General features: G+C 57.4%; 1 protein-coding gene and 1 pseudogene across 2 annotated transcripts; one reads left to right on the plus strand and one right to left on the minus strand.

The window, feature by feature from the left end:
* Positions 1-1,511: 1,511 nt before the first annotated feature.
* On the plus strand, positions 1,512-19,459 carry MYO1G (myosin IG). Of its 2 annotated transcripts, XM_012458416.2 has the most exons (22): positions 1,512-1,728; positions 3,553-3,761; positions 3,971-4,064; positions 5,003-5,168; positions 5,393-5,446; positions 9,718-9,828; positions 10,161-10,277; positions 10,892-11,116; positions 11,214-11,359; positions 11,783-11,897; positions 12,062-12,232; positions 12,442-12,512; positions 14,283-14,357; positions 14,541-14,673; positions 15,399-15,565; positions 15,982-16,189; positions 16,406-16,629; positions 17,174-17,318; positions 17,740-17,844; positions 18,043-18,156; positions 19,074-19,228; positions 19,303-19,459. In XM_012458416.2, exons 1-22 carry the CDS (start codon positions 1,634-1,636, stop codon positions 19,457-19,459), a joined length of 3,057 nt encoding a protein of 1,018 aa, XP_012313839.2. In that variant the 5' UTR covers positions 1,512-1,633. The 2 variants fall into 2 exon arrangements, with proteins under 2 accessions (XP_012313839.2, XP_064222778.1); XM_064366708.1 differs by lacking the exons at positions 15,982-16,189; positions 17,174-17,318; positions 17,740-17,844; ... (1 more) ...; positions 19,074-19,228; positions 19,303-19,459 and having other exon boundaries at positions 1,513-1,728; positions 16,406-16,543.
* Positions 6,906-7,274, minus strand: LOC105721367 (thioredoxin domain-containing protein 17-like; annotated as a pseudogene).
* Positions 19,460-19,889: the final 430 nt, after the last annotated feature.

Here is a 19,889-nt window from a genome sequence, read left to right on the forward strand (position 1 = left end):
ATTCACTTTAAGGTATTTGAGAGAAAAAAAATAACCTAATGGCAGTGGCTCATGCCTGTAATCCCAGCACTTTGGGAGGTCGGGGTGGGTGGATCACGAGGTCAGTAGATCAAGACCATCCTGGCTAACACGGTGAAACCCCGTCTCTACCAAAAATACAAAAATTAGCCAGGCTTGGTGGCGCACACCTGTAGTCCCAGCTTCCTGGGAGGCTGAGGCAGGAGAATTGCTTGAACCTGGGAGGCAGAGGTTGCAGTGAGCTGAGATCACACCACTGCACTCCAGCCTGGGCGACAGAACGAGACTCCGTCTCAAATAAAAAATAAATAATAAATAAATAGCCTTAACTTGCATATGGATTACTTTAAAAAGTGGGATGACTGAAAGACGATAGTTAAACTCGTGCTTATGAGTACAACAGATCTCAAAGGCAGCACAGGAATGACTGAAGTTTGGGAATTCTGGAGTCTGCCCTCTGACCTCCCTGTACGAGGGAAGGGGTGAAAGAGAAATGCCCCCAGGCTGTTTGTAGGATGAGAGAGAAATGTGTCCATTTGACCTTTGATGAAAGAGTTGCCCCAGTGTTCCTAGAAAATGGATTTGACCTGCCCTAGTCGGTCCTGAGATGAGAAAGAACTTTCCCCAGTCTGCCTGGAGGCTAAGAGAACTGCACCCCTCCCTCTTCTTCCAGGAGACAGGCACCAAGTGTCAGGAATGCAGCGTTTGGAGAGTTTGACCACTGCCCACATGCGGCGGCTCCCCAAATGTGCTGCCTCATCTTCAAAGCACAGGGACTGCACAAAGCCATATGCCTGGTCCTCACTGCAGTTTATGGGGATCGGCCGGATGCAAGTACAAGGCAGAGGACAGTTACCGGCACAGGGGTCCCTGAAGGCCAGCCCCATGCAGAGGATGCTCTAGGGTCCTCTGTCCCTCCCCAGTGGCTGGGGTGGAGAACTGCAGTGCTAGGACCACTGGCCCTTGGCAGGTCATATGAGAAGCTTTGCTCATCTACACCCCAGTGTGACCTTCACACTTCAAAGAAGGCTGTTGCCCCCACCCCAAAGGCCTGGGCATTAGGATCCTTTCTCATTTTTGTATTAAGGTACAATGTACATACAGTAAATCGCATCTAGTGTTCAGTTCTGACTTGACAGACACACACAGCTGGGTAACCAAGATCGTGTCAAAAAAATCTTTCTTTAAAGTCCCACCGGTGACTCTAAAGTGCTGCCAGGGTTGGAAACCAACCCACGGAGTCTTGTCTCCTTCTTGTGGGTGGAGGTGAGCTTCCGAAGGAGGCCAGCAAAGAACCCTCCAGAGCTGGGAGGACCCAGCATCCGGCCCCTCGGCGCTGGCGTGCAAGCGGGTCAGACCGTTAGGCACAGCCTCCCTGTGGGGCACAGGGACAGGAAGCAGGGTTTAGAGCACCTCGAGGGGGAGGGAGTAACAAGTGGGGAGGGCAGCCCCTCCCAGGACCAGAACCCACTTCCTACTTTGCACCAGCACTGGAGGAGGCCGGTGTGGCGGGGGTGGGGGCCTCCCCCAGCCTTCCCTTCCCCTTCTTTTCACTGCCCTGCCGGCAGGCACAGGAAGGTGAGGTAACCTGCTCTGGGTGTTTCCAGCCGGCAGGATGGAGGACGAGGAAGGCTCTGAGTATGGCAAACCTGACTTCGTGCTTTTGGACCAAGTGACCATGGAGGACTTCATGAGGAACCTGCAACTCAGGTAGGTCCAGGGCAGGAGGTGCTGGCTCCCCTCCCCCAGGGTCTCCCACCTCGAGTCCTTGAAGAAATCTGAGGGAAAAGGAAAGGCACGCTGCTGTCCAAGGAGGGGGCAGTGGCACATACCCACCCAGACCAGCTGGGACTGACAGGAGCTCCTCAAAGCATGGCCCCAGGGGACAGGAACAGGCAAGAAAGCAACTGTCCCTGTCAGGGCTGTCGAGTCAGCACTGGAGCTACCCACCACCCTACCCTGCCCCACCCCTGCCTCCCACACAGTCCAGGCATCTTCTGCCCCTTCTTTCCTGCTCTATGGGGCCAGGGCATGACACTTCTCGGAGAGATAGCTATCAGGCACTCTCTGTCCAGGAGGGACCAGGGGCTGTGCCCTCCTTCCAGCCACTTCCTAGTCAGTTGTTGATGCTCCCTCAAGTCATCTCACGCATGGGGTCTGGCCTGAGTCCTGGGGACACTGAGATGAAGCAGTCAGGCCCCACCCTAGGGTCCAAACAATCCCACTGGGTTGAGGTGATGCTCTTGTGGGGTGCACGGAGTATCACAGGACACAGTTGGTAGAAGTGATATTGGAGCCTAATTACCATCAAGGAGGGCAAGTGGAGGGCAGGGAGAAGCCCGGGAGGTGGGGGCATGGCACAGTAGGGTGGCTGTGCAGACAGCTGGGCTTCATGCCAGGATTCCCGGGGAGGAACAGAAGGCCTCCTGCTGTATGCTCGGGAAGCTCCCTGGGGAGAGCCTGGGGACCAGGAGCCCCACTAAGCGCAGAAGTCAAGAGACCACGAGCCTGGCCGAAGGAGAGGAGGGCTAGCCAGGAAATGAGCTAAGCACTTTGTGCACATTGTTCTACTCATTCTTACAAAACGAGCTTATGAAACACTGTCCTCTCCATTTTGATGATGAGAACACTGAGCCCTGGAGACCTGGGTGACTTGCACCCCCACCCCCAGCTTGTAGGAGGGCAAGAGTTAGACCCAGGAAAACCCATGTCAGAGGTGGTGGAGAAAGAGGAACCTCAGGACAGGCCCACCCAAGACAGGCTGCTGGGAGACAGGGCCGTCCAGGGAAGGGTGGGTACCACACACCAAGGGGAGATGGGTCTGAGGGGCAGACCTGCCAGTCCTCCTCCCAGGGGCAGAAAGGTCAGAGAAGGGCAGACATCTGCCCCCACTGATGACCAAATTTGTGAAGGGAAGGGTCAAGAAGTCTGAGGCTGTGCCAGGGGAGAGGCAGCAACCACTGGCCACAGGCTAGGGGGTGGGAGTGCAAAGACAAGTATATCGGGTGCTGGGCACTGTTGCCCCAACCCCCTCCCTGTCATCTGGGTGGGGCTGGGTGGGGTCCCCTACTGTCTCTGGGTTCCCGCCCAGGCCTTGAGACAGGAAACAGGCGAGGAGGCCCCTCCTTCCCCTCCCAGCCCAGTCACTCCTTCTCAACCCCATCTCCCCATCTGCCCTGCGGGGTTCATCCCAGGAGCCAGCCCTGACTGACAGCGCCCAGTGCAGTCTTGGGCAAGTCTGTTCCCTTTGCAAAATGGGTGGTCATGATTTCAGTGACCTTGGAACCCCTGTGGAGAACACTGTGGACCCCAAACTCTATGGTGCAATGGGGACAGGCTCCGAGTGGCTCAGCTCACCCAGGATGGCACCAGGGAGATGCCAGGTCAACACCTGCCCCCTTCCCTTCTCCATCCTCGGCCCCTCATGGTAGGAGTGCTGGCCTATTGGGGCCAGGCCCTGCTGTGGGCTGTGGCGAGAGGCCTGTGGGTGCCCGTAAGCCTGTGAGTGCTGAGGTCTGCCCCTGCTGTGTCCAGGTTCGAGAAGGGCTGCATCTACACCTACATCGGTGAGGTGCTGGTGTCCGTGAACCCCTACCAGGAGCTGCCCTTGTACGGGCCTGAGGCTATCGCCAGGTACCAGGGCCGAGAGCTCTATGAGCGGCCGCCTCATCTCTATGCCGTGGCCAATGCTGCCTACAAGGCAATGAAGCACCGGTCCAGGGACACCTGCATCGTCATCTCAGGTATCTGTCCCCGCAGCTGGGCCCCCCCCACCCTCGGCATCTTCATTTGTGAACATTTGGGAGGGCCATTAGAGCATCTCCTGTGCCCTGTGTCCTGGTGGGGGCCCTAGGACCCCATCTTGCCAGTGTTTGGGGTATGAATGGACACAAGGGAGCTGTGCTAAGAGAGCCGACCTGGCTGATGCTGTCAACTCTGGTCTTTCCGGCAGGGGAGAGTGGGGCAGGGAAGACAGAAGCCAGTAAGCACATCATGCAGTACATCGCTGCCGTCACCAACCCAAGCCAGAGAGCTGAGGTGGAGAGGTGAGTGGCAACAGGCAACCCTGGGCCTCAGCGTGGCAGGCCAGAGACCTCAGTATGGCCGGAAGGGCTGGCTCTGGGGAGCGAGAGACAGGAATTGGAGCCTAGCTCAGGCCAAGTTCAGCAGGAAGTTGGGAAGTTTCCGGGTAACGCCAACAGACCCAGAGGTGAGACAGGCTGACCCATGCCAAGGACTTCTCCAGTGGGTGGGTGAGACCTAGCCGAGGGACATGGGCTACCAGCTGGGAGGAGGCAGCAGCGACAGGTAGGGTGAGGAGAAGTGCAGCAGGGGCTAGAGACGCCTGAAATGGCTCATGGACAGGGGAGCAGGCTCCCCGTGGGGGATTCCATGGAAACCTGGAGAAGCTGGTGGGCCTCGGCCAGGATGGCCAAGCATGCCAGGTGGCTGGTGGGTGATGGCCAGGAGCCTACAAACCAGGAAACCAGGGCTGTCCCTTATGGAAGCAGCTTCCTGTGTCAGTGCCTGTCTCTTGCTGTCAAGAGGCAGTAAGATGGGTGAGATGGGATTCAGGGGGGAAAAGCAACGTCAGCTCCTGAGCACGTATGGCCAGCACCACTGCCCACCCCTGCAGCTGGAGATTTAAGTCCCGGTGGTCAGAACGGCCCCTCCTCCCCAGGCTGCAGCTGAGGCCTGGGAGGGGAAGAGGTAGCCATGAGAAACAAGGACCTCAGTGCTATACAGACCGTGCTGAGCACAGCCAGCTTGGCAAGTGCATTTCCCAGCCTCTCGGAGGTGAAGTGACCATCACACAACCTCAGAAGCAGCACTGGGCGAGGCCAGGCCATTGGCTCTGTCTCAGCAAGTTCAGAGGAACCCATTCTGAGATGCTGTGATTTCTGTCGGGATGACTTGGGGGCAGGGACAGCATTTTCCAGATGGGAAGCCTTTGCCTTGAGCCCCAGCCCCTCTGCCCCCACAGGGTCAAGGACGTGCTGCTCAAGTCCACCTGTGTGCTGGAGGCCTTTGGCAATGCCCGCACCAACCGCAATCACAACTCCAGCCGCTTTGGCAAGTACATGGACATCAACTTCGACTTCAAGGGGGACCCGATCGGGGGACACATCCACAGCTACCTCCTGGAGAAGGTGGGCAGATGGGCTGAGGAGACCCCACGGGGAGCCTTGGCTAAGACCCATCCCAGGCCTGGGAACGTACCTATCCCGACAGTGCAGCTTAGGAGGGCTGGGCTCTCTCTCCCTGTGGCCCTTCTCTGGGCCTCAGTGTCCTCATAGTCAGGGCTCTCTGACCCCCAGCCTGCCTTGCACCTGGGAATTCCCAGGCCTGAGTCCATCTGCCCCTCTCTCCTCAGTCTCGGGTCCTCAAGCAGCACGTGGGTGAAAGAAACTTCCATGCCTTCTACCAGGTAAGCTACTGAGGGCAGGGGGAGGAGGAAAAATGAGATGGGGAAAGGGAGGGCAGCAAGCTGGGCCAGCCTGTGACCCTTCCGTCACTACCCCAATTCCCCCTCTCTGCCCACCAAATCCACCTTGCCCATTGTCCCCACTCCCCACCACACGCACCCCAACCAGCACCCCACACCCCAGAAAGAAGAGGCTGTGAGCTCGTGGGGAACAAATGCAGGGTGTCCCCTTTATCTGAGACACTTGCAGATGAGGGCTCTCTGGGACCCAGAAAGTGTCTCTGTGAACAATAAGCTCCTCACTGAGGTGGACATCCTCTGGGATACAGGCAGTGTCTCTACACTCAGAGTCAGAGCTCAACACTCAAATGGTGCTCCTGGGGACACAGGCATTGACTCTGAGCACCTCTCTGAGATAAGCTCTCCCAGGGACTGTCTCCACAAGCTTTGACCCCCCACTAAGGTGGGAGCTCCCTGGAAACAAACAGCACCTCTGCAGTCTCAGCTTGACACTGAAGTGGAGCTCCCTGGCACCCCAGCGGCGTGTTCCTAAACTCTGGGCTGCCCACCGTGTCCCCTGGGACACAGGCAGTGTTTCCACAGACTCCGAACTGCCCCACTGAACTGGGAGCACCCTGGGACTTGGGCAGTGTCTCTAGGGACCTGGAGCTCCCCACTGAGTTAGGAGTTCCCTCAGTACAGATACAGTCCCAGCAACTCTCAGCTCCCAATGCAGCCGGAGCTCCCCGGGACGCAGCAGTGTGTCCACAGACTCTGGGCTAGCTTCTGGGGCCTGAGCTCCCTGGTACACAGGTGGTCTTTCCAAGGACTCTGAGCTCCTTACTGAGGTGGGAGCTCCCTCAGACAAGCACAGTGTCTCACAGACTCTGCGCTCCCTGTGAGACTGGAGCTCCCTGGGTGGTGGGCAGGGTCTCCAGGGACTAGGAACTGCCCACTGAGGTGGGAGCTTTCTGGGATGCAAGGAGTGTCTTTAAGGACTCTGAGCTTCCATGGTGTGGTGCTCCCTGATGACTCTGACTTCCCACTGAAATCACACTGTCTGGGACACAGGCAGTGTCTGTAAGGACTCTGAGCTCCACTGAGGTGGGAGTCCCCTGGGAACTCTCCAATGAGTCTGCACTGAGGTGGGAGCTCACTGGGAAACCAGCAGCGTCTTTGTGGACTCTGAGCTTTCCTTGAGGTAAAAGCAACCTGAGACCCTGGCAGTGTCTCCACAGACTGAGCATCCCCCTGGTGGGAGGCCCTGGGAATACAGAGGGCGTCTCCACAATCTCTGAGCACTCCCAGAAATGAAGCTCCCTGGGACTCTGGCAGGATCTCTTTCTCTCTCTCTCTCTTTTTTTTAACATAATTTATTGCTAACATGAATTCAAAGCAAGTATACAGTTTTTTGATACTAGAACAAATCAGGAAATCAAGACATGATTGCCATCATAAAATCTTAATCTCCAGAGAACAACGTTTCCACAAGGTTGGCCTGAAGACACTCAGATTCTACCAGTTTTTGACATGTTCCATACTTAAGTAGTGTAGGCACTGCTGTTACTATCAAGTTGTTTCTGAAGCCATCATTTGGAGCTTTCCAATAAGGCTTGTCTCCTACTTGGCAGTAGATGAACACACATCCTTCACGAATGTGCTTCAGCCCCTCTCGTACGACTGGTTCAGCCTGCACGCAGTCGGGGCACCAGCTTTTCCCTCCGGTGTCCTTAGAACCCGTAAAGGAGGCGAAAATGGCCTTGCCATTGTGCTGCTCCATGGCCCAGTGGGACCCGAAGCCGGACACGCTCACCTCCTCTTAGCGGGCCATTGGCATAACTTGGAGCTGCTGCAGGCGGGGCCCACGTGGCCTCCGGCAGGGTCTCTACAGACTCTTACCTCCCCATTGAAGTGAGAGATTTTGGTACGTGGGCAGGGTCTCCCTAGACTCACAGTTCACGATTGAAGAGGGAGTTTGCTGGCACATGGCAGTGTCTCTAATGACTCTGAGCTCCCCGATGAGGGGATTGCCCCCTGGGATGTTGCCAGGGTCTCCGCAGACTCTGAGCTCCCCCTATGAGATGGGAGCTCCATGGGATTTGGGCAGGGTCTCCGTCAACTATGAACTCTCTGCTGAGGCAGGAGCTCCCTGGGACACAGGGAGTTTTTTTCACAGACTCTGAACTCCTATGAAATGGAGCTCTTTGGAGCCTGCACAGTGTCTTTAAGGGCTCTGAGCTACCAACCGAGGTGGGAGCTTAGTGGGACACGTGAAGCAGTGTCTCCATAGACTCTGGACTGCCCACTCAGGTGGGCCTGGTCTTGGACACAGGGAGTGTCTCTGCCAACTCTGGGCTCTGCTCTGAGGTAAGAGCCCCCTGGGACAGGGAAATATCTCCTTGGCCTTTGAACTCCCACCAAAGTGGAGCTCACGGGGACAGTAGCCTGTAGGGCCACAGCCCTACAGGGTCGTGAGGTGCCCCCTATCACTGTGCTGAGGCGCTGGATCTGAAAAGTAAAGAGACAGGACACAGATGGACTGGAAAAGACAGCTGGGCTCGGGGGGCCACACCACTTATAAACAGAGAGAGGTGAGGCCGCAAACGCCCAGAAGCGTCTGTATTTATTGGGTACAAGACAGGGGGAATGATAGTGAGTGAGGTCATCTTAAGGACAGTGATAGGGTCAAGACAATCACATGAGCAATAAGCAAGGGGTCCACCCTCATTAGGTCACCGAGGCAAGGAGGTGGGTCGTGCGCAGGGAAGAGGGTGCCGTGTGCAATATCTCTATCTAGGGGCAGGCTACTTCTAAGGAATTCTGCAGGAGGATACTTTGAGCAGCAACAGAGCTGACAAGGTCCACAGCCAACTGCTGGCAGTTTCCAGTGATTTCTATAGGAGGATGATCTGAATCAGCACAGTAGCTAGAGAGCTGACAAGTTATACAGTCACCAAGTGCGATTATACTGGAGGAGTTTTAAGCCCTCGGAGTCTTGCGGGATTGCCGATGTGAGGGCGGCCTTCCAGAAGAACTGGACGCAAGGTACTACAACTCCTTTTTCAGGAGGAGTGGCTCTTGCTCCAAGCCTGCCATACAGCAGGGTATCTTTACAATACTGAACGCTGCCGCCTGGGTCAAAGATTCTTGTCCTGGTATAACTGTTTTTCCCTTAAATCATGCTCTGCACCGTGTCTGCTCTAGACATTCCTCCGACTATAAGCAAGATATGCTTATATATATATAGCTGTTTATCCCTTAATTCATGCTCTGTACAGAGTCTGCTCTAGGCATGCCTCCGACTATGAACTAAGATATAATTATATATATATATGGAAATAACTGAGTAGTAAGATATTCTTCAGGCACTAATTATTCCAACTATAAACTAATACATGATTATATATAAAGAATTATATAAAGGAAACAACTGAGTAATAACACTATAAACTAAGATATTCTTCAGGCACTAATTGTGCCGGGGATCTGCTTAGCTCTCCTTCCTTGGTGCCCAGATGGGGAGTTACCCACAGTGGCAGTGCGTCCATGGGTTCTGAGCTCCCACTGAAGTGAAGCCCTCTGGAATAACAGCAAGATCTCCACAGACTCTTACCGCCTCCAGTGAAGTGGGAACTTTTGGGACATAGACAGTGTCTCCATGGACTCTGAGCTCCCTGCTGAGGTGGGAGTTCATGCGGCACTGGCCGCGTCTCCACAGATGCTGAGCTCCCTAGGATGTGGGCTCTCCCTGGGAAGAGAGCCATGTCTCCACAGAACCGTGCTCCCTACTGAGGTGGGAGCTTCCTGGGACAGAGGCAGGGTCTTCAGTGACTCTGAGCTCCCACTGAAGTGGAGGTCTTCAGGATTCTGCAGTTTCTCCACAGATTCTTACCTCTTCACTGAAGTGGGAAGTTGTGGGACCCTGGTAGTGTCTCCACATAATCTGAATCTGAGCTCCCTACTGAGGTGGGATCCCCCTGGTCTAGGGCAGTATCACCACAAGGTCTGAGCTCCCCACCAAGATGAGATCTGGCACAAAGACAGTGTCTTCATGGCAGAGTCATAGCTCCCACTGAAGTGGAGCTCCGTCACCCACTGAACAGCTAAACAGAGCTCACTGGCACACAGAAAATGTTCACACTGTCTGACCTTCCTCCGTCTTTGTTGGTTCAATGCTGGAAGGAAGCACAAGTCTGTTGGTTCTCCTGCCTCTGTGTGTGTACGGGGGAACATCCTGGGAGCTTATTTTTTTAAAGGGTGTCTGTGTCCTCTAGTTGCTGAGAGGCAGTGAGGACAAGCAGCTGCATGAACTGCACTTGGAGAGAAACCCTGCTGTATATAATTTCACACGCCAGGGAGCAGGACTCAACATGACTGTGCACAGTGTGAGTGTGAGGGGCACCAAGGACTCAGTGTCAAATTGGGCTCAGTGTCAGGGCCTGAGTGTGTTGGCAGTGAATGGGCAGCACTCAGCACAGGCCAGGGTGATGTGAACTATTTGGGTGAATGGGGAGGGTGCTCTGGATGGAGGGAAAATGGCTGATGGAGGGGACAGAGTGCAAGGGTGAGCAGGTGCTGAGGCTGGAGGAATCAGGGTTCAGGGAGGGGACGGGGGACAGGGGTGAGCAGGTGCCTGGGATGGAGGAATCAAGGTTCAGGGGGGACAGGTGTCCTGGGTTCAGTGTGGCTTTGGAGTGATGGATCCCTTCTCCCCTAGGCCTTGGACAGTGATGAGCGGAGCCACCAGGCAGTGATCGAGGCCATGAGGGTCATTGGCTTCAGTCCTGAAGAGGTGGAGTCTGTGTATCGCATCCTGGCTGCCATACTGCACCTGGTGAGTCTGGCTCAGAGGCCTGGGAGGGCTACCTCCCCACAGGGATTTCCCGGCTACCTCCCCACAGGGCTTTCCAGGAGGCACCCAGGGAGGAGGAGGAGACTGGCTGGAGATTCCCCAGCAATGTGGCTGGGCTGACTGTCTCTCCTGAAGAAATTGAGCTGCTTGAGTGATGAGCTCAGTTGGTATGTGGTACAGAGCCCATTCTTAGGGCCAGGGCAGCTGGGCACAGTAAAAGCTGAGCATCATGCAGACTGCCCCTTAGTGCAGTCATGTGTAGCTTTGGGTGCACTACTCAGTGCCTCTTGGCCTCAGTTCTCTCTGAGTGTCATGAGGAGTAAGTACTGCAGGGCTCCTCTGGCTGCCGGGAGGATGCAATGGGATCATTCACATATCATTTGGACTCAAGGCCTTGGCAAAGACTCTGGTGTGCCCCTTCCCCCAATCTCTGGCTGTATCTGTGCCCATGGTGACCAGCTGACCACGCTGGTCTGAGAAGGAGCTGGACTCCACTGCATCCATGTCCCCTGCTCTCCTTCCTCCTTCCTGTCCAAAGTTGTCCAGGTTCCTTTGGGACATGGAGTCTGGACTGTTCATGGTTTTTCCATCACCAGGGAAACATCGAGTTTGTAGAGACAGAGGAGGATGGGCCACAGAAGGAGGGCCTGGCAGTGGCCGAGGAGGCACTGGTGGGCCATGTGGCTGAGCTGACAGCCACGCCCCGGGACCTCGTGCTCCGCTCCCTGCTGGCTCGCACAGTTGCCTCGGGAGGCAGAGAACTCATAGAGAAGGGCCACACCGCGGCTGAGGCCAGCTACGCCCGGGATGCCTGTGCCAAGGTACTCTGGGGGCAGGCACAGGGAGGGAAGTCCAGGAGGCCTTCATGGGGGAGGCCAGTCCAGAGGCAGCAGGAAGCAGGGTGTTCCTATGCCCCAGGCGGTGTACCAGCGGCTGTTTGAGTGGGTGGTGAACAGGATCAACAGTGTCATGGAACCCCGGGACCGGGACCCTCGGCGTGATGGCAAGGACACAGTCATTGGCGTGCTAGACATCTATGGCTTCGAGGTGTTTCCCGTCAACAGGTGGGTGGCCGGCCAACCGCGTCTCCATCTCTGATGCCCAGCGGCTTTGCCCACTTAGTCCTGGAAAGCTTGGCTGGGGCAGGGCAGCCAGAATGTGTGGGTTTCTCCCAGCTGGTCCCTGAGCCCAAGACTCATGGCTCCCAAGCCTGCCTCAGCTGCACCCCCTGGCCTTTGGTGCCCTGATGGAAGGCAGAATTACGAGAGATGAGTAACTCCTGGTTGTGACTCCCAAGTCCACTCCAGAATGCACGTGCAGAAGGTGTGGGTGGAGTAAAGGAGGAGTCCAGAGCAGGGAAGCCACATGGGGTGCTGGCACCAGAACCCTCCATGAACATTAGCAGAGATGTTCAGGGGAGTTGCCAGCCATTACCATGCACTCCACAAGCAGCAACCTCTCCTCTGAAAAGCCCACCCCACCTCCAGCTTCGAGCAGTTCTGCATCAACTACTGCAACGAGAAGCTGCAGCAGCTATTCATCCGGCTCATCCTGAAGCAGGAGCAGGAGGAGTACGAGCGTGAGGGCATCACCTGGCAGACCGTGAGCACTGTGGCCTGGAGGGCGGGCAGGTGGTGGGGTATGGAGGGGCCTCAGCCCATGGGGAGGGGCCCAGGCTGGCCTGGCAGGTGGCTGAGTGTAGGGTGGAGGAGGGGAGGTGGCCTGAAGGGTCTTAGGAGCCTCTCTGCTGGCTGCATCCGTCCCAGGTTGAGTATTTCAACAACGCCATCATTGTGGACCTGGTGGAGCGGCCTCACCGTGGCATCCTGGCTGTGCTAGACGAGGCCTGCAGCTCTGCCGGCACCATCACTGACCGAATCTTCCTGCAGACCCTGGACACGCACCACCGCCATCACCTACACTACACCAGTCGCCAGGTGCCCCAGCTGTCCCAGTGCTGCCACAGTGGGCTGGTGGGACCTGCCCCACAGGCACCACACTGCCCATGCCTTATGGGGCCTGGGTGGGGACCCAGCTTTGGTGCCATTGTCATCACAGTGGTGACCTTCTCTGCCCCGGCGGTGGGGAGGCAGGGCTATCCCCCCACACACACCTTTTGTGCCTTGACCTCAGTCTGTCCCCATAGCTCTGCCCCACAGACAAGACCATGGAATTTGGCCGAGACTTCCGGATCAAGCACTATGCAGGGGACGTCACGTAAGGGCCCCCTCCCATCACATCCCTGGCCTTCCCACAGCCACCATGGCATGTGTCATGGGGCAGGAGTGCTTCAGGGAATGGCTGGGAGACAGGTGTTATGGCCCCTTCTGCCACCTCACCCCTTTAAGACACTGAAAACATGCCCGACAGCAGATTCACAAGTGAAGAGCAGGAAACAGGATTTGAGGATAGTGGTTAATCATGGCTGCATTCTTCTGGGAGCCTTTGAAAAAATACCCATGTCTCATGTCTGGGCCCAACCCTATACCAGCATCTGTGGGATGGGGGCGCTGCAGGCTGGTGACATGGGGGTGGGAAGGGAGCAGAGGGTGCAGAGGGGGCCAAGATTCTGCATTTCTAACAACCTCCCAGGTGAGGCCTCACTACCATACTTGGACCACACTCCCAGTACTAAAGCCTGGGTGTCCTTCAGAGTTTGTCATGATGACTGTTAATTTATGTGTTGCTTGCTACATCCCAAATGATTAAGGTGACTCACAGAGAGGTACAAGTATTTCATGAGAACTTCTCAAGGAGAGGAAATAGAGTAGATGATGATGGCAAAGAAGCCCAATGTCATCTATATGTATCTGTTCACAAAATCTACGCCCTGCCTGCATGAGGCGGTTCACGCCTATAACCCCAGCACTTTGGGAGGCTGAGGCGGGTGGATCACCCGAGGCCAAGAGTTCAAGACCAGCCTGGCCAACATGGCGAAATCCCATCTATACTAAATATACAAAAATTACCTGGGCATGGTGTCATGTGCCTGTAATCCCACTTACTCGGGAAGCTGAGGCATAGTAATTGCTTGAACCCAGGAGGTAGAGGTTGTGGTGAGCTGAGATCGCACCACTGCACCCAAGCCTGGGCAACAGAGTGAGACTATTTCTCAAAAAAAAAAAAAAAAATATATATATATATATATACACACACACACATATATATCCATTCCTTGTGCCTTCACAGGTGCTACAGGTGGAGCCAAGATTGGCACTAATCTTTCTTTCTTTATTTTTTTTTGAGATGAAATCTCCTTCCCAGACTGAAGGGCTCCTGCAAGCTCCACCTCCTATGTTTAAGCAGTTCTCCTGCCTCAGTCTTTTGAGTAGCTGGGATTACAGGTGCGCGCCACCATGCCCAGCTAATTTTTTTTGTATTTTAGTAGAGACGGGGTTGGCCAGGATGTTGGCCAGGATGGTCTTGATCTCCTGAGCTCATGATCTGCCCACCTCGGCCTCCCAAAGTGCTGGGATTACAGGCGTGAGCCACCGCGCTGGTTCAGGCACTGACCTTTGTAGCAGTCCAAGAACTAGACAGTGATTTTGAGGCTCTCAGTGCCCACACATCAAAATAGACCTAGGACTCAGGAGTTCCTAGTCATAGTTGTGGACAGTAGCCGCTGATGTTTATCAAAACTCGGTAGGCACTGTTCTGAGCAATTGATGTACACTGAGGCACAGAGAGGTTGAATGGCTTAGGCAAGGTCACACAGCATGCACGTGGTAGATGCAGGACTCAGTGCTAGGACATTTGGCTTCAGAGTTGGGGGCTTAACCACTTGATTCATCTTCCAGGAGAGAAATGTCTCCTGAGGGAGGGAGTCTTAGGTGATGAAAGAGAAAGCAGGTGTGAGGGGGAAAGAGAGGAGCCAAGGCAGAGGGAGGAAGAGAGACTGATGGGAAGAGAGTGGGGCTGCTGGGGTCATCAGCACTTTGGCCTGGCAGCCCCCACCCCTTCTCCCTCACTGGCCCTGGCTTCTGGCAGGTACTCCGTGGAGGGCTTCATCGACAAAAACAGAGATTTCCTCTTCCAGGACTTCAAGCGGCTGCTGTACAACAGGTGAGCATGGCTTGCTGGGCACCAAAGGGAGGGCCAGGGCCCTGGCGTTCCAGAGACTCTGGGGTCTGACCCCCACCCCCACCTGATGAGTGGGGTAGGGGTCAGGCATTGACTATCCGCAGCACAGAGGCAGGCGGGGCTGCTCTTCCTAAGGGTGGGTAGGAATGCGGCCTGTGTCTGCAGCACGGACCCCACTCTGCGCGCCATGTGGCCGGATGGGCAGCAGGACATCACAGAGGTGACCAAGCGCCCCCTGACGGCCGGCACGCTCTTCAAGAACTCTATGGTGGCCCTAGTGGAGAACCTGGCCTCCAAGGTATGTCCCAAACCTCCCCACCCTGGCTCTTCTGGATCCTTCTCTCTGTCCCCTAGGTGCCAAATAGGGTCCCAACCACCTCTATACACCATAGTGGTGGGGGGAGCGTTCTTGTCTTGTCTATATGAGCCACATCTGCTCTAGCAAGGGACTCCGCCCACTGCACCGGTGAGACGTGTGGCCTCAGGGGCTGGGCTGAGGCTTGATCAGTTATGGGGAACCCAGCCGTCTCCTTACCCCATTGTCTCTTGAACAGGGAGGGGCTTGGGGAGACCCTGCTGGGAGGCTGACTTGCCCTAGTCTACCTCTTGGCAAAAACCCAGGATTCTTCTGGCAGGTAGGGCCAGAGGGACAGGAAACTAGCACGAGCTTTCTTGGGGAGCTTTGGATCCAAAGTCAGAGGGGTAACAGGTGAAGGGTAGGGGAGAGGACATGTTAGGGTGAACTTAACAACAGAATATCAAGAGATGTCAGCCCTTCTTGGAAGGAGAGAAGGAAGGCAGATGGCCTGCTCCTGTCCCCCTTACTCCCGGGCTGGAACCTGGCTCTGAACCTGGCCTCGCTGGCCTCTGCAAGGACTTCCAGGGCCCTTGTTCTGCTGAGTTCCCTTGTTCCCGACTCTCCTCCTGGCCTGAGACCTTGAGGGCTTGGGAAGCCCCTGGTGTGGGGCAGGGTGCACAGTGCTGCTGGTGCAGACCCTTTCCAAGTCCCTTCTGTCCCTGCAGGAGCCCTTCTATGTCCGCTGTATCAAGCCAAATGAGGACAAGGTGGCTGGGAAGTTGGATGAGAACCACTGTCGCCACCAGGTTGCATACCTGGGGTTGTTGGAGAATGTGAGGGTCCGCAGGGCTGGCTTTGCTTCCCGCCAGCCCTACTCTCGATTCCTGCTCAGGTACTGGCACCTGACACCCATCACTCTGTGGGCAGTAGTCCCTGTGTGGAGTCCAAGGGGTAGGAGCAGAGGGTCCCCAAACAGCACATCGCAAACATCAATGCAGAGAGGAATGAGCATGCTGCTGGCCTCGAGACACCAAAATGTCTGGGAGGACATGTGTGTGAGCACACGCATGTGGGGACACACAGGTGGGAACACCACCGGTGTGAGGACTGTGTGAGGACATGTGAGGATGTGTGTATAGGAAGACAAGTGTGCACAGGTGTCAAAGGTACTCCAGGAACTCACTGAGAGGATTTCTGCTCCAGGGACACTCTGTACCACTGCTGTCCCCCCAGGTGTGGGGTGGGCAGGATGGGCTCCATGATCTCCCCCTGAAGCCTGGGCCACACTGCCCTATCCTGTGGTGACAGGTACAAGATGACCTGTGAGTACACATGGCCCAACCACCTGCTGGGCTCTGACAAGGCAGCCGTGAGCGCTCTTCTGGAGCAGCATGGGCTGCAGGGGGATGTGGCTTTTGGCCACAGCAAGCTATTCATCCGCTCGCCCCGGACACTGGTCACACTGGAGCAGAGCCGAGCCCGCCTCATCCCCATCATTGTGCTGCTGTTGCAGAAGGTGAGGTGGGCAGGGCAGGCAGGCAGGCATCTGCTATGGGGATGGGGAAAGCATGTGTCCCAGGGGCCACTAACACTCTTGTAAGTTTCACAGGCATCTCTGCTTGATGGAGACAGGCCATGGAGTGCTCAATAAATGCTTAGGGCCAGGGTTGGGGCTAAGGGTCAGGGCCTGGCTGAATTTGACTGTGTATCCCATCCCGCCTGGCCCACCCAGGCATGGCGGGGCACCTTGGCGAGGTGGCGCTGCCGGAGGCTGAGGGCTGTCTACACCATCATGCGCTGGTTCCGGAGACACAAGGTGCGGGCTCACCTGGCTGAGCTGCAGCGGCGATTCCAGGCTGCAAGGCAGCCGCCACTCTACGGGCGTGACCTCGTGTGGCCACTGCCCCCTGCTGTGCTGCAGCCATTCCAGGACACCTGCCACTCGCTCTTCTGCAGGTACTGCCCTCAGCCCACCACACTTTCCATTCAGCCAGCATCCACTGAACACCTGAACCCATCATCCCGGGCCTGCAGTGCCTGGATGGGAGTACACACCAGCCCCCTTGATAGGTGGGAAGGTGGGTGCTGTGCCATATTAGTTGACTGTCAACATCCCACAGATGGTGCAGACCCCTGACCATCTTGGGTACTATGGTGGGCATTCAAGGTCCAGGGCTGCAGCCTGCAGGGGGAGGCCCGTGAGAGCTAGGAAGTCGGGGGATTCTGCATCTGAGCAGGGTCTTGAGGGCTGAGTAGGAGTTCTCCAGAAGGAGGGTCACAGAGCATGCTCAGATGGGAGGGTTCTGGGCAGCTGCTATTCTTTGGACCACCTTCCAGGAACAAGTGTTAGGCACAAGGGGACGAGACCAGAGAGGCCAGCAGAAGGGACATGAAATGCAGCCAGTGCCAGGCTGAGGGCTCAGCTGACTCCGTGGAGAGGGGGCTCAGGGAGCACATTAACACAAGGCCAGCATCGGTCTGACTGCATGCCCTCTCCCAGGTGGCGGGCCCGGCAGCTGGTGAAGAACATCCCCCCTTCAGACATGGCTCAGATCAAGGCCAAGGTGGCCGCCATGGCGGCCCTGCAAGGGCTTCGTCAGCACTGGGGCTGCCGGCGGGCCTGGGCCCGAGACTACCTGTCCTCCGTAAGTGCCAGGCGAGTCCAGGGCTGCCAGGCGGAAGTGGCCTGCCAAAGAGGGCTCTTGGCTAACGCTGTGTACAGGTACCCCCAGATGTCCTCTACCAGGCCTGGGGTTGTCTGTCATGGTGGCCCTGCACCCCAGCCCCGACCAGAGCTCTGCAAGGTCTCAACCTGGGCTTCAGGAACAGTGGCCTTCGGGGGTGGGTGTGGACGACAGGAGGGCCAGACTCAGACGCAGCCTAGAAATCAACACAAGAGGGCTCTGTGCCCTCGGGAAATCCAGGGCTGCTCAGCTCACGCACATGTCTGTGACTCAGTTTCCCGAGATGAAGGATAGTTGTGCTGATTCACACAGCACTGCCATCAACTGAGTCTGGTCCTATGACTCAATCCCAAGCAGTCCCCTCCACTCCATCTGTCCTCAGGCTACTGACAATCCCACAGCATCAGGCCTGTTTGCTCAGCGACTAAAGACACTTCGGGACAAAGATGGCTTCGGGGCTGTGCTCTTCTCTAGCCACGTCCGCAAGGTTAGAAGCTGGTGCTCAGTTTTGGCGGGGGGGGGGGCACTTGGGAGAGACTGGAGGCAACCCCAGCACAGCCCCAGGTGCTCCTGACACTCCCAAAACTGTCATCACTGGGGTGGGGAGCCAGTAGGGACTGCCGGGGCTGGGGCCCTGGTGGGTGACAGGGCAGCAACAGCCTGGGCCCAGCCACCTCTCCCACAGGTGAACCGCTTCCACAAGATCCGGAATCGGGCCCTCCTGCTCACGGACCGGCACCTTTATAAGCTGGACCCCGACCGGCAGTACCGGGTGATGCGGGCTGTGCCCCTTGAGGCGGTGAGCAATGTGGGTTGCGGGCAGTGCACAGCATCTGCAAGGGGCACTGCTGGGCTGCCTGGGGCACTGCCTCAGTCTTCTCCCCCACTGTCTAGCTGTGATGGCCCAGACCATCCTAAAACTCAGCGGTTGGTGGCACCCAAGTTGAAAACCCTGCAGTGGCTTCCCATGCCCACAGGGTGAAGGGTCTGGTCCTGTGATCCCCACCAGCACAGCCACCTCCCCCTACACTCCCACACTCTAGCTAAGCCAAATGGTCTCCTGTCCCGACTTGTGCCCGACTGGGGGTTCTCCCACCTGGGCATGCTGGGACCCGAGTCCCCACCACAGTGTTCAGGGCCTCCTTTGAGATATTGTGCCCCAACTCTGGAACCTTCTGCCGGGCTCTATGGCCTACTTGCTCCCTTCATTAGCAGCTGCTGTTCCCATAAATTGTCTTGCACACAGGATGGGGCAGAGATCAAGGCCAGACTACCTCTGGGTCTCCCAGACTTTCAGGGGCCCCATGACTGTCCCAATAGAAGGGGCGGGGAGTGCCTCGCTGTCCGATGCCGCAGCCGGCAGGTTGTTTAAATGTAGTGAAAGTGACCTAGAACTAAAAACGGCTCCTCCAGGCGGTAGTAGCACATGCAAGAGCTCAGCAGCACAGGCGAGCAGTGGCGGCCCTATTGGACAGCAAGGATGTAGAACCCTTCGTCCTGGAGAAAATCCTACTGTGCAGCGTCCCCGCCCAACTTTCCCCCTAGTCAGCAGGGCCCAGAGAAGGAGGAGTGGGAGGTGGGGGGCTGGTGGCCCCACGAGGGCGGCGCTCCCGGGTGCCGGTGCGGGTTCGGGAGAGGCTTCCTGGGAGGGGGTGAGTCCGGCCGGGCTGGGGTGCGGGTCCGGGCGGCTGCACCCTGACCCCGCGCTTCGCTCAGGTGACGGGGCTGAGCGTGACCAGCGGAGGGGACCAGCTGGTGGTGCTGCACGCCCGCGGCCAGGACGACCTCGTGGTGTGCCTGCACCGCTCCAGGCCGCCGCTGGACAACCGCGTCGGGGAGCTGGTGGGCGTGCTGGCCGCGCACTGCCAGGGGTGAGTGCGGGCCGGGCGGTGGCGGGCGCGGAGCCCCGGCCGCCGGGCCGCCCTGACCCCTCCTCCTGCCGCAGGGAGGGCCGCGCCTTGGAGGTCCGCGTCTCCGAATGCATCCCGCTGAGCCAGCGCGGGGCACGGCGCCTCGTCTCCGTGGAGCTCAGGCCCGAGCAGCCAGAGCCCGATTTCCGCTGCGCCCGCGGCACCTTCACCCTGCTCTGGCCCGGCCGCTGAGCGCCCGCACCCTCCGTACCCCGAGGCCACCGACTGTACGCCCCCCACCCCCCGCGCGCTGCAAATAAACCCTGTGAGTCCGCCCGCCCGCCTGCTAGCGGCTGCCGCCCCACCCGCAGGGGCTCCGGCTGCCGCCTTGGCCGGGTCGGCCCGCGCCCCGCTTACCCACTGGGGCCCCGACTGCAGGAGGCCCGGCGACCCGGCTGGGGACAGGAGCTGCTCTTCAGAGGAAGCAGTGCCCTTTGTGCCCCAGCCTTCTGGGTCCACGTTGTCGTCCCTTGACCCTCTCCACAGGGCTCCTGGCCTTGTTCCTACTGCACCACTGGGGAAGGCTTGGGGTTCATCTTCAGGCAGGGCTGGGGAGCACGCCTGAGGACAGAACAGCCCCGAGAGCTGTCACGGGATGTGCTGCCAAGCCGTCGAGGCCCAG

This window comes from Aotus nancymaae, unplaced genomic scaffold (genome assembly GCF_030222135.1).
Source record: "Aotus nancymaae isolate 86718 unplaced genomic scaffold, 86718_ANA_hifiasm-v0.15.2.pri h1tg000065l, whole genome shotgun sequence".
Classification (NCBI taxonomy): Eukaryota; Metazoa; Chordata; class Mammalia; order Primates; family Aotidae; genus Aotus; species Aotus nancymaae.